The sequence below is a fragment of the Octodon degus genome, unplaced genomic scaffold (genome assembly GCF_000260255.1).
Source record: "Octodon degus isolate 3935 unplaced genomic scaffold, OctDeg1.0 scaffold00167, whole genome shotgun sequence".
Classification (NCBI taxonomy): domain Eukaryota; kingdom Metazoa; phylum Chordata; class Mammalia; order Rodentia; family Octodontidae; genus Octodon; species Octodon degus.
In genome coordinates, this window is record NW_004524743.1 from 3368929 (window position 1) to 3386834 (window position 17906).

The 17906-nt window shown below is 41.8% G+C and overlaps 1 protein-coding gene across 3 annotated transcripts in view; it reads right to left on the reverse strand.

The window, feature by feature from the left end:
• Usp33 (ubiquitin specific peptidase 33) overlaps positions 1-17900 on the reverse strand; it is a 69688-nt gene extending 51788 nt beyond the window's left edge. For 2 of the 3 annotated variants that reach the window (XM_023703271.1, XM_023703269.1), the window contains exons 1-2: positions 17858-17900; positions 169-300 (exon numbers count right to left, since the gene is read on the reverse strand). In XM_023703271.1, the coding sequence (XP_023559039.1) occupies positions 169-249 (81 nt within the window). In that variant the 5' untranslated portion in view covers positions 250-300; positions 17858-17900. Of the gene's footprint in view, positions 1-168; positions 301-17701; positions 17722-17857 lie in introns of those variants that run through there. The other variant, XM_023703270.1, reaches the window with a different exon arrangement.
• Positions 17901-17906: the final 6 nt, after the last annotated feature.

Sequence of the window (17906 nt, forward strand, 5' to 3'; positions counted from 1 at the left end):
AAAAGATTAAAAAGAACACTTGTTATAATGCTATAATGAAACTACACAATTCACTACTAATATATATTGTAAGAACTGGGACCCATGAATATAAAGTACTGTGATAATTTATAAAAAAATACATACTGAAAAAACTGTGAATATAATTTAAGGAAGACTGTATCTTACATGTGATTTTTGTATCAAATCTTCTTTAGTTATTTCACCAACTGAATCCAAATGTGGACAATGATTTCGAAAAGTTGACATTTTGTTAAGATTTTTTTCCTGCTTTCTAAGACTTCTCAAATGAAGTAATACCTATGGGAAAAATAACCACCCAAAAGTTAATTAGGTAATACTAACAAAGCACATATTATAAACCTCCAAAACCTGTGAACTCGGAGGGAAGCCTGGGCAAAAGAAGTGACAAGAAACCCACAAAATTCACTAACCTATATAATCAATATGAATCATAAAAATGGATGTAAAATGTAAGAAAATGCTAACATTCTAAACATAATTAAGGGGCTGGAGAGATGGCTCAGTGGTCTAAAGCACCTACTTGAAACAAGCTTGGCAAAGCACAGGGACTGCGGTTCGATCCCCCAGAACCACATGCCAGCCAGCCCCGCCCCCTTGTGGGCTGAGCTGGCCACACACACACACACAATAAATAAATGTAATAAATAAAAATAAATAATTAAAAAATAATAATAATAATAAAATAAAATAAAATAAACATAATTAAGATGAAAGATACAGTATGAATGATGCAAATTTACCTGTCTGCCCTTCAAGTATGTGTGTACAAAAACACCTAGGTAAGTTTCATAATTTAAATTCATTTGAACCTTGAGAATTTCTGTACCAAAAACTGACATGGGACCCAGGAGATGGCTCAGTGGAATGAGCACTTGCCTGGCAAGCACAGGGGCCTGAGTTCAATCCCCGGTTCTGCCAAAAATAAAATAAAAATAAAAATAAAAATAAAACTGACATTAACAGGACTGGCCAGATAGCTCAGCGGACTAAAGCATCTGCTTAGGCAGGCAGGGGCCAGGGTTCCTTCCCCAGCATGCCATGCCGGCCCCGGCCCCCAGGAGCCCTGAGACAGCGATTGAGACTGGGCATGGTGGTGTGCACCTGTAACCCCAGCACTTGGGAGGCTGAAAACAGGCAATCACTATGCGTCTAATCTGTGTAGTGAGACCCTGTAGACCCTGTACTAAACATATAAAAATAATAAATAAATAGTAATAACTAAAAGTTTAATATCTATGTCTTTTGTTCCTTCCCAATTCATTTTTTACAGAGAAGTAAATAGGAAGAAATTTAGATTATTCACCTTTGAAGTACTCTTGTTCTTTTTTGTTTTTCCCTTTTAAAAATTAATCTTTAGGCTAGAATAAAGACAGGAAAGTCACACTAACAGCAGTCCTACCCCAAGAGTAAGTGAAATCGCCAGATCCCTGCAGCATCGTAGGAGGAAAGGCACCTCCTCTCAGGGTTCCTCAGGCAAATCCTGTGGACACTCAGAGCCAGATGACCGCTGTGGGGATGTGTAGCAGCACACCTCCTCCTACCCACTGAAGCTGAAACGCCACTGCCACCACTGTGACAACACATGTCTCCAACGGAATTCAATCACGTCTTCAGGAATAACGTGTTAAAAACTCCTATTTCCCTACAGCCTACATGTTTGCCATTTAAATTCACTACAATAAATTAGTTGAAACAAAATCATGGTGTAAATGCATTTTTTTCTTTTGTGAATGCATTTTTTTAAAAAAAGACAGCAAGCTCAAATGATCAACCCCACTATTATGTAACAATGTAAAAATATACCAGGAACTACTCCAGAGTTAATATTAAAAACATTTCTAAATGTTATATTAGCATATAATATTACATAAATCATACTTCAGACCTCCCAGACATAAATTAAAATGTGTTAATACCATCTATGAATTTACACCTGGGCAATGGTCTGGCACTCATCTGCCCATCTCTCACCTACCGTCTTTGGTTACAGCTCTTTGCTCTTACCCAGTTACTTTCACTCACTACCAGCCAAGATGGAGTAAGGGGATCCAGATTCACCCTCCTACCTTAAGTAACTACAAAACAGACAAAATATATATAGCAGTGGTTCAGCAGCACTGGACAACTGGGAGTGCAGAACACTGTGCATAATAAGACCATAAGGTGAGCACTCTGACTGCCCATCCCAGCCTGGAGAAGTTTCCAGGCCGAAGGGCAGCCACACATACTTGGGAGAATGTAAAGACTCTAAGGGGGTAGAACTCATTGGTCAGAGTGACAGAAGAGAGCTACATACATGAGAGGCAAGCACTGGAGTCTACAGCACGCTGCCATAAAACATTCATCCCACTGAGCACTGGCTGGACACGTGATTGAATTTCCTCAAGTCGGTATAAGAAGTTAGGGAAGGAATAGATAAATCTCAAAGCCATACACAGAGGTAGGTGTTCCCATCTGCCAGAGTTCAAAGATTTTATAACACAGAGGATGTCTGCGGGCATGGTGACACACACCTGTAATCCCAGCATTCAGGAGGCTGGACCACTGTGAGCTCAAGGTCAGCTGGGGTACACAGCAAGATCCAGTCTCAAAACAGAGGAAACAGCACTCAAAAGGATATGGCCTCAGTAGGAATGAAATTATCCTTAGACTGATAATTTTGTCCTTCCGTGTGTGTCTGTGAATGTATGTTGGGACGTGGGAGGTTAGTGGGGTTGAATCCAGGACCTTTACACTAAGCTGTCCCCATCCCTTCTTTTTATTTTTTATTTTTAATTTCTTTAGGGCTGTGGAGATAGTTCAGGGGTGTAAGTGCCTAGGCAGGCACAAGGACCTGGGTTCGATCCACAGTACCACATGCCATGCCAACCCTACCCCCAGGCACACTGAGCTGGCCACCAAAACAGGGTGTGGTGGCACATGCCTGTAACCCCCAGTGCTAGTGAGGCTGAACAGGAGGATCACTATGAGTCTGAGCTGCATAGCGAGACCCTGTGCCAAATACATAAATTTTTTTTTTTTTTAAATTGATCTTTTGGGCCAAATAGCTCAGTGGATTAAAGCACCTGCAGGAAGGCACAGGGACTGGGGATTCTATCCCGGGGCCTGCCATGCCAGTCCCGCCCCCGGGGTGCACTGAGATGGCAATTGAGACTGGGCATGGTAGCATGCCCACAATCCCAACACTTGGGAGGCTGTAAATAGGCGGACCACTATGAACCCGATCTAGTAGTGAGACCCTGAACACCCTATAGACTCTTCCCTAAAAACACAAAATAATAATAATTTATTTATTTATTTGGTACAGGGTGTCACTATGCAGCTTGGACTCATAGTGACTCTCCCACCTCAGCCTCTCCAGCAGTGGGATTACTGGCATGCGCCACCACACTCAGTTTCAGTGGCCAGCTTGGTGCAGGCCAGTTGAGCACGTGGTACTGGGACATAGAACCTGGGTTCCTGGGCTTGCCCAGCAGGTGCTTAGACTGCCGAGCTATCTCCCCAGCCTTCTTTTACAATTTTTGAAACAAGGTCTTGATAAACTGCCAGACCATTTCATGTTACATATAAGGTTATGGCAAGTACAGCAGGAAAATTACTTTTCTTTTCCCTCTTGTCTTCTGAGACAGGGTCGCATTATGTAGTAGAGCCTGGGCTTAAACTCACTATGTAGCCCAGATGGAAGATTGCTTCCCTGCTTCTTGATGAATAGTTTAAGACTGAAATGCAACAATCTGGCAGCCATGAGCTTTTTTTCATCATCTAACCAGTAGGAGAAGCTGTTGAAGCACAGATATGTCCAACTTCTGAGCAGGTCAATAGACCCCAACCGTCTGGTGACACAGCATGTCTCAGCAGCCATACAGAAGTCTCTAGAACTGGCAACTGGACAATTTGAAAGGGAAGACCTACCATCAATAGTTAAGCTGGACAACCTCTTGGAAATCAACTGCATCACCCATAAGCTACTGAACAAGAACCTGACACTAGATAGCTTTGATGCCAATCACAACGTTAGGTAGTCTAAGTGAGAGTCACCCTTCACGTCTTCTGCAAGCACAACTACTACCTGCCCAACTACTGCTACCACGGCTCCACCAACTAGTCTGTTTGAAGAGTATTGCTGTTTGCTCAGGAATTCCAAAGAGATGATCTAACAAACCACCTGAATATCTACATGGACCCAACACACTGAACCTGGCCTATAACAGCATGGAAGCTGTTGGTGTTGATGGCAACTACTGGAAATTTGTGAAATTTTTTACATTTTTATCTGCTGACTACTTGGCTACTGGGTTATCACCAGAAAGAGGAGCTGCTCAAGGTTGTCAGGAGCCTGCTACAAGGTATGAGCCTACTAACAGTGTGTAAAGACACTCATGAAGGTGATACCCAAGGTCTGCTCCCTGCCTGTGCATCAGTACACTTCTCCCAGCATCCTAAATTCTCCTGATACCAGTTAAAGGTCACCGAAGTACCCAATGCTGAAGGCCGTGCTTCCAGGATTGAGGGAGATGGGGTATGCCATTCTCTTCTGCTTGCTCATCAATCAGAGCTTGTGTTTAGAAGTATGTGTGTGACCCGTTCCACACAGCCCCTTTCCAGAACACCTTGTTGCAAGTTCATGTGAAAGCTGGAGAGAGACTTGATACCAAAATGAGAAGTCAACAATCCAAGTAAATGCCACTGCCTCTGGCCTCCACAACAAATTCAAGTTACAAGAGAAGGGGTCCGGCTGACCAAGCAGGATCTCTGCTATTCCCTAAGTCTGAGGTCATCCTTACATGGGTCTGGTCTTTTCTGGCTAACACCATGTCCCCAGGCCTCTGCCAACAATGGGGTGTGTGTGTGTGTGTGTGTGTGTGTGTGTGTGTAGCTACACCAACGGTGGACGCCATGCAGCTGTTTATGACATTCCTTTGGGTCTCACAAGTTTACAGGGGAGCTGTGACTGGCTCCAATGGGCTGGCTGCATGACCACTGTGTTCCTGTGGCAGCTTCCATCCACTCAAAGGCCAAAAAGCACAAAAGCGTGTGTGTGAGGGGCACCACTCACCAGCCTCTGGTCATCAGTTGAAGGTGCAGGACAACAGGGGCAACTCTGGCGATACCACTTGCTTTCTGTAAACTGTTTTGTGAGTTTTTTTCAGGGACTTTTTCTCAGTATCTCTGTACCTTTCAAGGCTAAGTTTCAATCTGAAAGTTTAATTCTGTAAAACTGACTTATTTTTCTAAACTAAAATTGTATATTTTGATAATTAGGAAGCTTAAGAATATTGGCTGCTGACTGTTGGCAGCGTATTCTATATGTACTGTGTGCTGACCAACTGTGTCACTGGAGCACCGTAGCATATTCTTAAGAAATGATTTTCAGACCAGGTATTTGGAACACACCCATAATCTCAGCACTCAGGAAGCGGAGACAGGAAAATCACTGCAAATTCAAGGTCAGCCTGAACTACACAAAATCAAAAAGACTAAAACTTTACTTTCAGTTTTCCTGTGGAATGTTCCAACAGCTAGCTACATCATAAAATGCTGCTGAGTCATTCATTTCTCCCTGAAAAAAGTTTAATACCTGCTACTCCTTTTAAACTTCTACATAAATTACCTTTGTTTTGTTTTCTTTTGATTTTTTGAGACAGATCCTCATTATGTAGTTGAGGCTGACCTTGAACTCACTATATAGCCCAGGCTGGCCTCAAATCCATGGTGATCCTTCTGCCTCAGCCTCCTGAGGTGGACACCAGGATTACATGCATGCATCACCATGCCCTGCGTCCAGTTTTTTATGACACTTTTTTTTAAAAACAAAAAATGGAATTAAGAACTTCACGGGCAGAAGAAATATAAACCTGTCTCAGCCAGCAGCGACACAGGATTCCTGAACTCCTGAGACAAGAGGGAGGGTTTATGTCCTACACCGGAGAGAAGTATGTGTGTAGGCTTTGCCAAGAACTGTTAACACATGGGAGGTCAGGCAGGCAGCAGTCCAGGCATCTGCGCCCCCGGGACCAGATGGTCAGCTGACTGCCCTCTGGATTTTATCAGGAGGGTTTGGAATGCAAGCCAGTCACCTGCTGGCCGACATGGTGGTTATCAGCAAATGCAAAGGATTCTCAAGTTTCCTCCTTTAACTATAGCGATGCAAGTATTTTACAGAGTTCACTTTCATGTTGATGGTAAAAATTAAACTAGAATTTGTGACTAAATACTATACATTTTTCTCTCAAATTTCTTTGAAAAATATTTTCAGTGTTCAGATGAATTTTGGTTTTTATTTTCTTGGTGTATGACAATCTTTTTAAGTCACTATCCCCATTCCTCTTTTGTGCCAGTGTTTCAGAAGGTAGTGAACTTGCCTCTTTGCACTAAATCCAAGTGAGGCAAAATCTAATTCTTGAGGAATAATGGCTTTTTCAAAAGTCCTTGTATCAATCCCCAGTTCTGAAAAAAAAGGTTTAAAAAGTCCTTTTAGGGGGCCTGCCCCTTAGCTCAGTTCTTTAAGTGGCTGCTTCAGCAAAGCAGTCAGGCTCAGGTTGCTGTGGTTCAATCCAAGCCAGCCAAACCTGCCCTGAAGGCATTGGGGGGGGGGGTCCTTTTAGCCTGGCAAGTGCAAGGTCCGGAGTTCAATCCCTGGTGCCACCAAAAAATAAGTAAATTTTAAAAAAGAAAAGTCCTTTTAAATATAACCTTATGCCAAAATGTGTAACAAATATTGTGAAAATGGAAGAAAATGTTCCAATGGGAAGGGCAACTTGGAGGGGAGGGGAATGAAAAAGAAGCAAAAATGAAAACAGCTTTTGTAAATAACATGGGGAAGAGGGGCTGAAGGGACAGTGAGGGAATAGGTGAAAAAAATCGAGTTATTTCAGGTACAAGTCCAAATTCTCTATGAGGAATGTGCTCATTATGCCTAAAATATACCAATAAGCCATTATAACCTTATATGGTGAGTTCTTAAAGATAGATTTTCTTTTTCTTTTCTTTTCTTTCCTCAAGACAGTCTCACTATGCAGTTCAGGCTGGTCTTGAACTCACTTTGTAGTTCAGGCTGGCCTCAATCTTGCAATACGCCTGCCTCAGCTTCCTGAGTATTAAGATAGATTTTACGGGACTGCTTTCTACAGGGGCTACAGCAACTTCACCACAGTGAAATTTTATATATAATGATACTGCTGCAAACAGAAGTATTAAATGCAGTCAGGCAGGGCTGAGAACTTGAGGGAGTCAGCACTTAAGATGAGAACGCATGACAGCTGTGGCTGGAGGCGCATTTGTTGGGAGGCCAGGTCTACATGCTTCCCTGAGGGATAAGCAATATACTGTAACTGCTAACACCTGGTCCAATAAAGTCTAGATGGACATCTGTCACTCGGTGGGTGACCAGGATCTGACTCATCTCTTCCAAAAGTGACCCATGTTCTTTCCATGTACACTTGCTACATGACCTGCTTTCCCACTGGATCGAGATTACTTAATTACTGAAGTGGCTAGTAATCTAACTGCCTGATCTATTTTGTCCCACAGTGCCCACATCATCACTTTACTCTATAAACCCTTTTCTGGAAAAGTGGGGTCCAAAGCAACCTTATCGATGCCCCCTCCAGTATTGTCTCTCCCCCTCAATAAATATTTCCTATCCTTCCATTGTTCCTCAGTATTCAATTATGTGGAACACAAACTTGGCATATCTCACAGCTAGCAGGCCGAGTTACATTTCCCGTACATCATTTGTAGGTCCTAGATCAATACCATTTTCTCTACCAGCAACCAGTGTTTATGCCATTTGATGGCTATATTTTTTCCATAATTTTGAGAAACAAATAGCAATGAGATAGTTTCAAGCCAAATTGGAGGACAGTTTCAATAATTAACACATTGCATACATTCTTCCTAGTGGTTAATTGCTGTACAAGATGCAGACATGATATCCTATTTACAAACACCATTAGAACAAATCCCTCTATTCATTAAGAGAATGTAACAATATATCTATTCTAACCTATATTTTTTAATAGTATTTCAAAATAGAATACTTTGACAACCACCAAATGTGAGGGTCTTTTCATGAATGTGTTTTGTTTTTTGACCCTATACACGCTAGGCAAGTATCGAAATGCTCTATCACTGAACTAGCCAATTTGTAAAACCCAAAAACGTGTTGATGATTTTTATCAAATGCCCTCCCAGCTGTTGCTGATGGCATACTGCATTTCTGGATTCTTTTGCTGATAGATTTTTCTCTCTTTCTCCTTTGTTTTGTTAACCTTAGCCTTTATTATCACAAATTCTTCTTATAAAATTAATCCTTGGTATTTCCTATTGTAAGACATTTTTTCAAACTTAACATTTCAAGTATTTTATTTTTAGCTGTGATAACATATATAAAATATAGCCAGCAAAGCGGTACACACTCGTAATTCCAGCTACTCAAGAAGCTAAGGCAGGGGGCTCCCAGCATGAAGCCACCCTTTCATTTTGTTTACTGTTTCCTTTGCTGTGCAGATTTATTTGATGTGGTCCAACTTGATTCTTGCTTTCACTGTCCATTTAGTGTTATATTGAAGAAATTATTTCCAAGACCAATGTCAAGAAACTTCTTGTTTTCTTACGCTTTTGTAGCCAATCTTGTATCAACCAATGAACAACTTCAAGTGCTGGTTATTTCTTTTTTGGGGGGGCGTAGGGGAGGAAAAGTAGAAGGCAACCAGGAATTAAACTCAGGACCTTACACTTGCCAAGCAAGCCTGTGCCACTGAGTATATCCCAGCCTTTCCTAGTTATTTCTTTCTCTTTTGTGTGTGCGGTACCAGGAATCAAACTCAGAACCTTGCGCTTCCTAGGCTGTTGTTTATACCCTATCTCCCTGGCTCCCTGGTTCTTTCTTTCTTTTTTCTTTTCTTTCTTTTTTTTTTTTTTTTTTGTGGAACTGGGGATTGAACTCAGGCCCTTGTGCTTGCCAGGGAAGCGCTTATTCAACTGAGCCATCTCCTGTGGCCCAAATTTCTTTATTTTCCTTTTATAGGCACCTAGCAGAACAACATCTGCCACCTGAAAGGACATTGACACATGCTAGGTTTGTTTGGTCTTTTTGAGACAAGGTCTCACTATGCAGTTCAGGCTGGTCTTGAGATCACTTTGTAGCCTAGGCTGGCCTCAAACTCACAATGATCCTCCAGCCTCAGCCTCCAGAGTGCTAGAATTACAGTCACATGTCACCCTGCCCTTTGATACATGCTGTTTTAATCCAAAACCACTTATTTGCCAAACCAGCCCTAAAGGCATTCGGAGAAAAAAAAAAAAAATTCTTAGGGGTCTGGCCCTAGCTCAGTTCTTTAAGTGGCTGCTTCCACAAAACCACTTATTTTACCTGTGTTTTTTATGTCATATCCTTTTTTCATTGAATGATCCTGGCCCATAATCAAAAATCATCTGATCACACATGTGAGGGGTTTTTCCTGGGCTCTATATTCTATTCCATTGGTCTATATCACTGAACTACCCTATGTTCAATCTATACAAGCCAAAAAGTCTTGTATCAAATGCCCTCCCAGCTGTTGCTGACAGCTTACTACATTTCTGGATTCTTGCATTTCTACATGACTGGATTTCCAGGCAAGGTGTGGTAGCACATGTCTATAATCCCAGTACTGCAGAGTCTGACACAGGAGCATCGCTGTGAATTTGAGACCAGTCTGGGCTACATAAGCAAGTGCAAGGTCAGCATGCACTACATACTAAGACCCTGCTTCAAAATACAATGTCCTAAAAATATATATATATATAAATTTTGTATTTCTAGTGGAAAGTGAGACTCATCTTTCGGGTAGCACTTTTATTACAGATCAAAGTATGTTTCTTAGAATGCACTGAGTAGCTTTGAATGGTAGACAGCAGGGTTCTTTGTTATAATGTGTTCTTCATAAATTATATGAAATCAGTGAACCCATCTATTACACTGCCTTTTCTTTTTTTCTTTTTTTTTACACTGCCTTTTCAAGAAAAATCTTTAATCGCCTTTCCATCACACAATGGGAATTGTTCAATTCAAGTTTTTACTTTTAAGGTCAATTTTACTCACTTATGTTTTGCTGTAACATCACCTATTTCCTCTGGAAATTTTCTTTGGCATCATAGTGTTATATGTATATTCACAAAAAGATTTAAGATTGTGTTGGTCTCTCCTGTATTTGAGATACATGGTGTTATTCCTAATCTTATGTATTTTCAATCCATTCCCTTTCCTTCCATAAGAGGTTTATCTAGTTCATTAGTCTTTACAAAGAAACAGCTTTGGGCTTTTATTTAACCTTTCAATTATTTGTTTTGTTCTGTTTCCATAAAAATCTATTAAGAAGTTCTATCTTTAATCTTCATGCCCTATTTGGTTTGAATTTTATTTTCCTAATCCCAAAAGATCAGTATTTAGCTCTTTTTAGCTTATTTAATAAAACTGTACATTTCTGGGTCGGGGAAATGGCTCAGTGGAATAAGCGCTTCCCTGGCAAGTGCAAGGGCCTGAGTTCAATCCCCAGTTCCACAAAAAAAAAAGGAAAAAAAAATGAAACTGTACATTTCTGAGCAGGGTGTGGTGTCACATGCCTCTAGGTTCCAGCACCTGAAGCAGGACTGACACAAGTTCAAGGCCAGCCTGGGCTGGACAATGAGGTTAAAGCCAGCCTGAACTGTACTGTGAGAGTCTGTTGAGAGAGAGGGAGAGAGGGAAAGAAGAAAAGAGGGAGAGAAGGAGAGAAGGAGAGAAAGAGGAAAAAAATAAAAACAAACAAACAAACAAAAAAACCCAAACAACCAAAACAAAAATTACAGATTTTTAAGCCAATTCAATTGCATATGCCTACAGTCCCAGCTACTCAGGAGACTAAGGCAAGAAAATCAGCTTGGGTCCCACCAGTTCAACTAATATGACTAGTGCAAGGGTACAGGGCACCTATTGTGCTTTACAATTTTTTTTTTTTTTTGAAGCAGATACTTCACTGACTAAATCATAAAAACACCATGGTAGATATCTTAGTTTATCCTTCTAATAAGCCTATTGATCTGGTCTTCCCTATTTCCTGCATCTCCACTTTCCACAAAATGGGTGGTCTTTTTCTTCATTCCACCTCAAGATGATAACTTGAACGGCCACAGGAAGTTATTTGCCTCTTTGAAGCGTTTTTCAACAGTATAGATCTCATGAATCAGATCCTCCATGCAGATGATTCCATATTTACCAAGAGATCGAGCAATCAATGAATTATCTGTCAAGGCAATTCGCTTAATGATTTTGCCATAGCCACGCTTGTATATTAGTTCGTTCACTGACTTCAAGTTTGGGTACCCCCATACAATGTATGGCTCCACAATTCTCAGCATGTTAATTGAAGCCTTGTTGAGCTTAACAAAGGTACCGTTGAAGATTTGGCAAAGGCGAAGAAGCTGCAACACCTTACGGACCTTTGGGCTCACCATTGATACCCCTGATCCGGATGACAAATTGCAGTTTGGGCTCTGCAGGGACATAGAAGTTGCCAGCTTTTCTCGCCATCCTAGCCATCCCGATCTCAGTTCTGTACATCTGTCTGTACTCCTTATGATAGTGCCTGGCTTTTTCATAGATGAGCTTCCTCCTCGCCTTGTGAAGCGTCTTCTGGGCAAACTTCTTTCTCAGGCGCTTTATCTTTAGCTCTGCGAAATTTTTTCGCTTTTTCATAAGGGTTTCTAGCACAGCAGGAACCTCCTTTTTCTTCTCTTCTACACCCTCCATCGTTCCAGCCGGAAAAGAGCTGCACAATTATTTTAACAGTAAAAATGCAATACAATAAGCTTATGGCTTCTTTTTTTTTTTTTTTTTTTTTTTGCATACTGGAGATAAACTCAGGACCTTGCACTTGCCAGGCAGGCGCTTATACCACTGAACTACATCCGCGCCCCTCCTTTAATAATTAAAAAAAACTGCTACCCAATGAATGTAAAGAAATTGACTAATGGGTTATGTCAGTGAAGCATGCAGTAACAAGCAAAAATTTTCTTTTAAGTCAGTCCATAGTTCATGAACACTTTGATCCTATAAAACCTAACAAGTCTTTTGTTCTATTTTGGTTTTTTTGAGACAAGCTCTCACTAAGTAGCCCAGGCTAGCCTTGAACTTGAGGCAGCAATCCTCCTGTCTCAGGCTCCCAACTGCTGGCATTACAGGCATACACCACCATGCCTGAACTTAACGAATCTTTTAATTGTTCTTTAAATAGATTCTGTTACTCAAAGCCTCCAAATTTGCACAAAGATTTCACAGTCCTAAAATAACTGCTAATCACTCTTATTTATTCAAGCTGTAATATAGAATATTAATATTTTTTATGTCTCTCTTCCTAGAAGCACCTGTGTCATTGACCCTTTGGGAAAGGGTTGGGTTTTTGAGACAGGTTCTCACGATGCAGTTTAGACTCTCTGAACTTGAACTCACTATGTAGTCCACCATATCCAGCTTCAATGACCCTCAATGGTCTAATTAAACCAAATATGGTAGAGCCCACCAGTAATTCCAGCACTCGGGAGTCTGAAGCAGAAGGATTGACACTGACACTGCCTGGACTACCTTACTGAATTGAAGGCCAGCCTGAACTAAGTAATAGTGCGACTCTATGTATTAAAAAAAAAAAAAAGAAAGAAAGAAAAGAAAAGCCAAACAAGAGTGTCATACCCATTAAAAGAATTATGTAGTCTTCTAGGTGATTTCTTTCCTTTTTTTTTTTTGTCTTTTTGTGACAGGGTCTTACTTTGTAGTTGAGACTACCCTTAAATTTATTATGTAACTAAGCTGGCTTTGAACTTATGGTGATTGTCCTGTCCTGGTCTCCAGAATGCTGCAATTACAGGCTACAGGCGTGTACCACCTCATCCTGCTTCTAGTTGATTTCTCTACTTGCAACTGCTCTATTCTGAATCTATTCTAAACACTGTCATACCCATAACATCCTAAAGAACAGTTCCAAAATGGCAATGTTCACTCCACATAAGACCCTTTGAGATCTGTAAACATTAATTAGCATTTCCTGTAATTTCTTTTTTTCTTCTTAAATGTATTTAGTACAGAGTCTACAGGGTCTCACTACACAGATCAAACATGCAGTGATCTTCCGGTTCTCAGCCTCCCAAGCACTGGGATTACAGGTGTGCGCCACCACACCCAGCCTTAATTAGCATCTCCCACAAAAAAAAAAATCTGTCTAATGAATGACAAAATATGATCAATTCTTACCTATGTGAAATAACCACTGCACCCATTAGAGAGGGGGCAAAAATATGAATGAATCAATTATGATAAATATGACAGACTTCTAATAAAAGGCTCTAACGTGCTGATGGTAATTTCCACCCTGTCAATTCTGAGTAAGATTCAGGAATAAGAGCCAGCCAGATAGCTCAGCAGATTAATGTGCCTGCTTAGGCAGATGCAGGACCAGGGGTTCAATCCTCAGCCTGCTGTGCCAACCTGGCCCCCGGGGCACACTGAGATAACGAATGAGACTGGGCGTGGTGGTGCACACCTGTAATCCCAGTACTTGGGAGGCTGACAAACAGGAAGGATCACTACAAGTCTGACCTGTGTAGTGAGACCCTATAGACCCTGTACTAAATACATGAAATAAGAAAAAAAAAAAAAAAAAAAAAAAAGATTCAGGGATAATAACACACTAAGGGCTGGGTATGTAGCTCAATGACATAGCACCTGCTTGGCAAACGTAAGGTCCTGAGTTAGATTCCCAGTACCAAAAAAAGTTTAAAAAATAATAATGGCAATATACTAGCATTAAAGGTCAGTCATTAAAAATACACATGTAAACCATCAGAAACACTGAAGAAATGTACACAACCAACTTGTTACAATAAGAACCACAGAGGGGTTTTAGGGAGGGTAGGGGAATGGGAAAAAGTCAAGTTATATCACATACAGGCATAAATTCCCTATAATGAATGTGATCATTATACAAAATGAAAATGCACCAATAAACTTTAAAAGAGAACCAAGGACTGGTGAGATAGTTCAGAGACTAAGTTCCTGCTTAGGCAAGCCCAGGGAGCAGGGTTCAGTAACAGGTACCGCAAGCTGTGGCAGTCCTGCCCCCAGGCGTGCTGAGCCAGCGATGGAACCATGACCCAGCATGGTGGTGCACACCTGTAATCCCAGTGCTGATAAGGCTGAAAACAGGAGGATCATTACAAGTCCCAGCTGCGCAGTGAGACCCTTTACCAAAAACATAAGAAATAAAAAGAGAGAGAACCATTAAGGAAAACTGTCAACCTTTTTTACCAGACTGAGCTGAAGATACACTTCAGAGAGCCCCCAACAGCAATGCTGTCCACTATATACATGTATTGAAATATCATACTGAATCATGTTAATAAAAGTGATGTCAAGGTTAAGTTAGGTTAAGATCCACTTTAACCTAAAGTTACCCAAGTGACCTTCTGGCCTCGGTCATCTAAAGTTCATTTTACTAGCCAGGCCTGGTGGTGCATGCCCGTAAGCCCAGCATGCTAGAGGCTGAGGCATAAGGAGCATTTGGGTTTGGGCTAGCCTGGGCTACAAAATGAGCTCAAAGCCTGCCTGAACTACATAGTGAAACTCTGTCTCCAAGAGACAAAAGCAAAACAACACAGTAAAGTTCATTTTTGCATTCATCTGACTCCCATACTTCTGACCAAATAAATACCTTAAATGAAGTCTTTCATTATTTGTCTTCTCTATTAGTCATGAATTACTATCAGCCAAATTCTTCTACTGATCCTTTCTCAAATATAATTTCTACCTTTACAGATACCCATTCATCATTCCATTAGAAATGGGCTACAGGGGCCAGAGAAATGGCTCAGTAGAATAAGCGCTTGTCTGGCAAGCGCAAGGGCCTGAGTTCAATCCCTGGTTCCGCAAAAAAAAAGAAAGAAAGAAATGGGCTCCAGGTCCATGATGTGGGGAAAGCAGGGCCTGGAGACAAGCAAGGCAAGGAGTGTCCTCAGGGATCACCTGCAGAGCAACTTTCAAGGCTCCACCCAGCGCAAGAACAGGAGGGAGCACCTCCCTAAAGAATTTTTATTACACCCTGAGGCACTTACTCTAGTTGCTTCAAAAAGCAAAAACAAAAATAACACTATTCTACCTAACTACAAGTTCATGTTTTGGGGGATTTTTTTGAGACAAGTCTCGTATGGAGTTCAGGTAGCCCTCAAACTCTCATGATCCTCCAACCTTTGCTGTACCTACAGCACCACCCCTCACCACCCAGCCACCAGAAGTTTTTGGAGGGCAGAAACAATGTTCCATTCTAGTATTTTATCAAAGGGCTCTAGTCACAGACTCAAAGCAGATATGTAAATGCTGCATAATTAGATTATATTGCATAGAATTCATGAAGGCTTTTCCTATAGACAGTAAAACCAAGTGTACCCTTCTCAGACACTTTGGAACATTCCTACTAATCAAAATACTCCAGCAAGGCCAGCCAGATAGCTCAGTGCACTAAAGCACCTGCTTAGGCTGAGTTCAGAGGCAGGGCTTGGATTCCCCAGCAAACCATCCCAGTACCGCCCCCAGGGTGCACTAAAATGCTGAGGGCAACTGAGACTGGGCAGGGTGGTGCGCCTGTAATCCCAGCACTTAGGAGGCTGAAAAAAGGAGAATCACTACAAGTCAGATCTATGTAGTGAGACCCTGCAGACCCCGTACTAAAATACAAAAAAAAAAAAAAAAAAGCTCCAGCAATCACATGTAGATTTTTAAATATTTTTAAAACTACACTAAAGGTCTGGCATGGTGACTCACACCTGCAATCCCAACATTCTGGACGCTGAGGCAGGAGGAGCACTAAGAGCCTGAGGTCACCCTGGGTTACACAATGAGACCTTCTCAAAAAAACCCTAAAATAAATAAAGTTGCACTAAAACAGAGCTGGCTTGGTTTTTGAGCTTTTGTTTTTGTTTGGTCTTTGAGAGGGTTCTGCTATGCTGCACAGGCAAACTGAACTCACACTGTAGCCCTGGCTGGCCTCCAACTCACAGCAATCCTCCTGCCTCAACTGAATGCTGCTGGGATTACAGGCTTGCACCACCAAGTGCGGCCTGTAATAGAGCTGTTACTTACTCTTTTCTTTCTTAACAATGACATTTCACATTTCTCTCCAAAACTCCTTGAGCATTTCACATAATTGGTTTTGCTGCAGAGTCAGGTATGTTGTGCTATAGATCGTGCACTCCAATCTTATTCTATCTGAATTTAAATGTGTATTAAAGGCTGCTGTGGCAATATTATTTCAGGGTGTTAAGGAAATTCTGATCCTTGCACAATATTGAAATGGGGAAAGACTTTATTCTTGGCATTCCTCAGGAGATTGGCAGGAAGATCAAGTAAGATTATGTAGGTGAAAGGTCACTGACAACTAATGGCAACACAGAAAGGTAAGAATTACAATCTCTTTAACTCTAAATTAAAACTAGGGGCAGGGGAGATGCTCAGTGGAATAAGCGCTTCCCTGGCAAGTGCAAGGGCCTGAGTTCAATCCCGGGTTCTGCCAAAAAAAAAAATAAAATAAAATAAAATAAATAAAACTATCTACTATATCTATTGTCAATAAACTGGTTATACAAAAAGATCCGTTTACTGGTAGCTTATAAAGAGTGCAAGAAAGAAAATCAAGAGTTCAAAATTAAGTTAGAATTGGCAATAAACTAAACCAAAAATAAGCAATCACTTGAGTATCCCTCCAGTACACAGCAGGTCAATTATTTTATTCCAGGAATATTTTTGTACTTTTTTTTCTGTAATCCTGCCAAACTAAATGAAATAACATTAAGCTGCCAGCACAGAGTAATTACTACTTTCTCTCAAAATTACCATTACCTTTCAATGAGATTGCTATCCTCTTTATATTAATATGAATTCATGGTTTCTATATTAATGCAAATCAAATAGCCTGTTAATGATCATTTGATCTGGTCAGGCCTTTAAGAGGGTACAACTACCCAGAAATGGAACTAGGCTGGCCTCATGACTTCTACTGGCAGGTTTTACTTAAAAGCAAAATACCTCGGCTAAAAGAAAAAAACAAACAAACAAACTAGAATTCCGCATTTCTCATAAGAAGTCTAGAGATCGTCGTGGTAAATTCACCCTTATTTAGTCTCCATGGTTCTGCCAAAATACACGTTCTAGCTCAACTTTTCAGGCCCAATCCTGATTACAGGAAAACGTCAACCCTAAAAATATTTAAATCGACAGCAAAACATTTAGAAAAAAGTAAGTCTCATGGTCCACCAGCCCAACACCCTGTAAATATCCCAATTTTGTGTTCCAGAAATATTTAAGAGTAAAGGTGTGGGACACCACAGAGCCCGCAAATTCGGTTGGAACAAAAGCTGCAGATGGACAGATAGCAGGTACCGGACTGAAACAGAACATCGACCGAAGAAAAATTCCAGGGACGATGACACCTCGGTTTTCCTGCGCCTAACAATGAATAACGGGGCCGCCCCGACCGCGCAGCCAAGCGAAAGCACAGCGCTGGGCCAGGCGCCGCGGGACGTCCGGAGGTCGGCACCCCGAAGCCAGGCTCCGCGCAGCGCGCGCCGGGGACCCTCCGCGACTCCACCCGGCCCCCGGCGGGGCGGCCCCACTCACTCGGGTAACGCGGACGCCGAGAAGCCGCGGCGTTCGCCCCTCGACCCAGGGCGGCCCAGCCACCCGGTCCAAACGCCGAGGCCGCAGCAGCCCGGGCGCGCGGAGCTGACGGCGCAGCGACCACCGCCGCCCCTCCCCGCAGCAGCGCCGCCTCACCTCGGCCTCTCCCGCGGGCCCCGCCAGCGCGGCCCACCGTGGCCTGCGG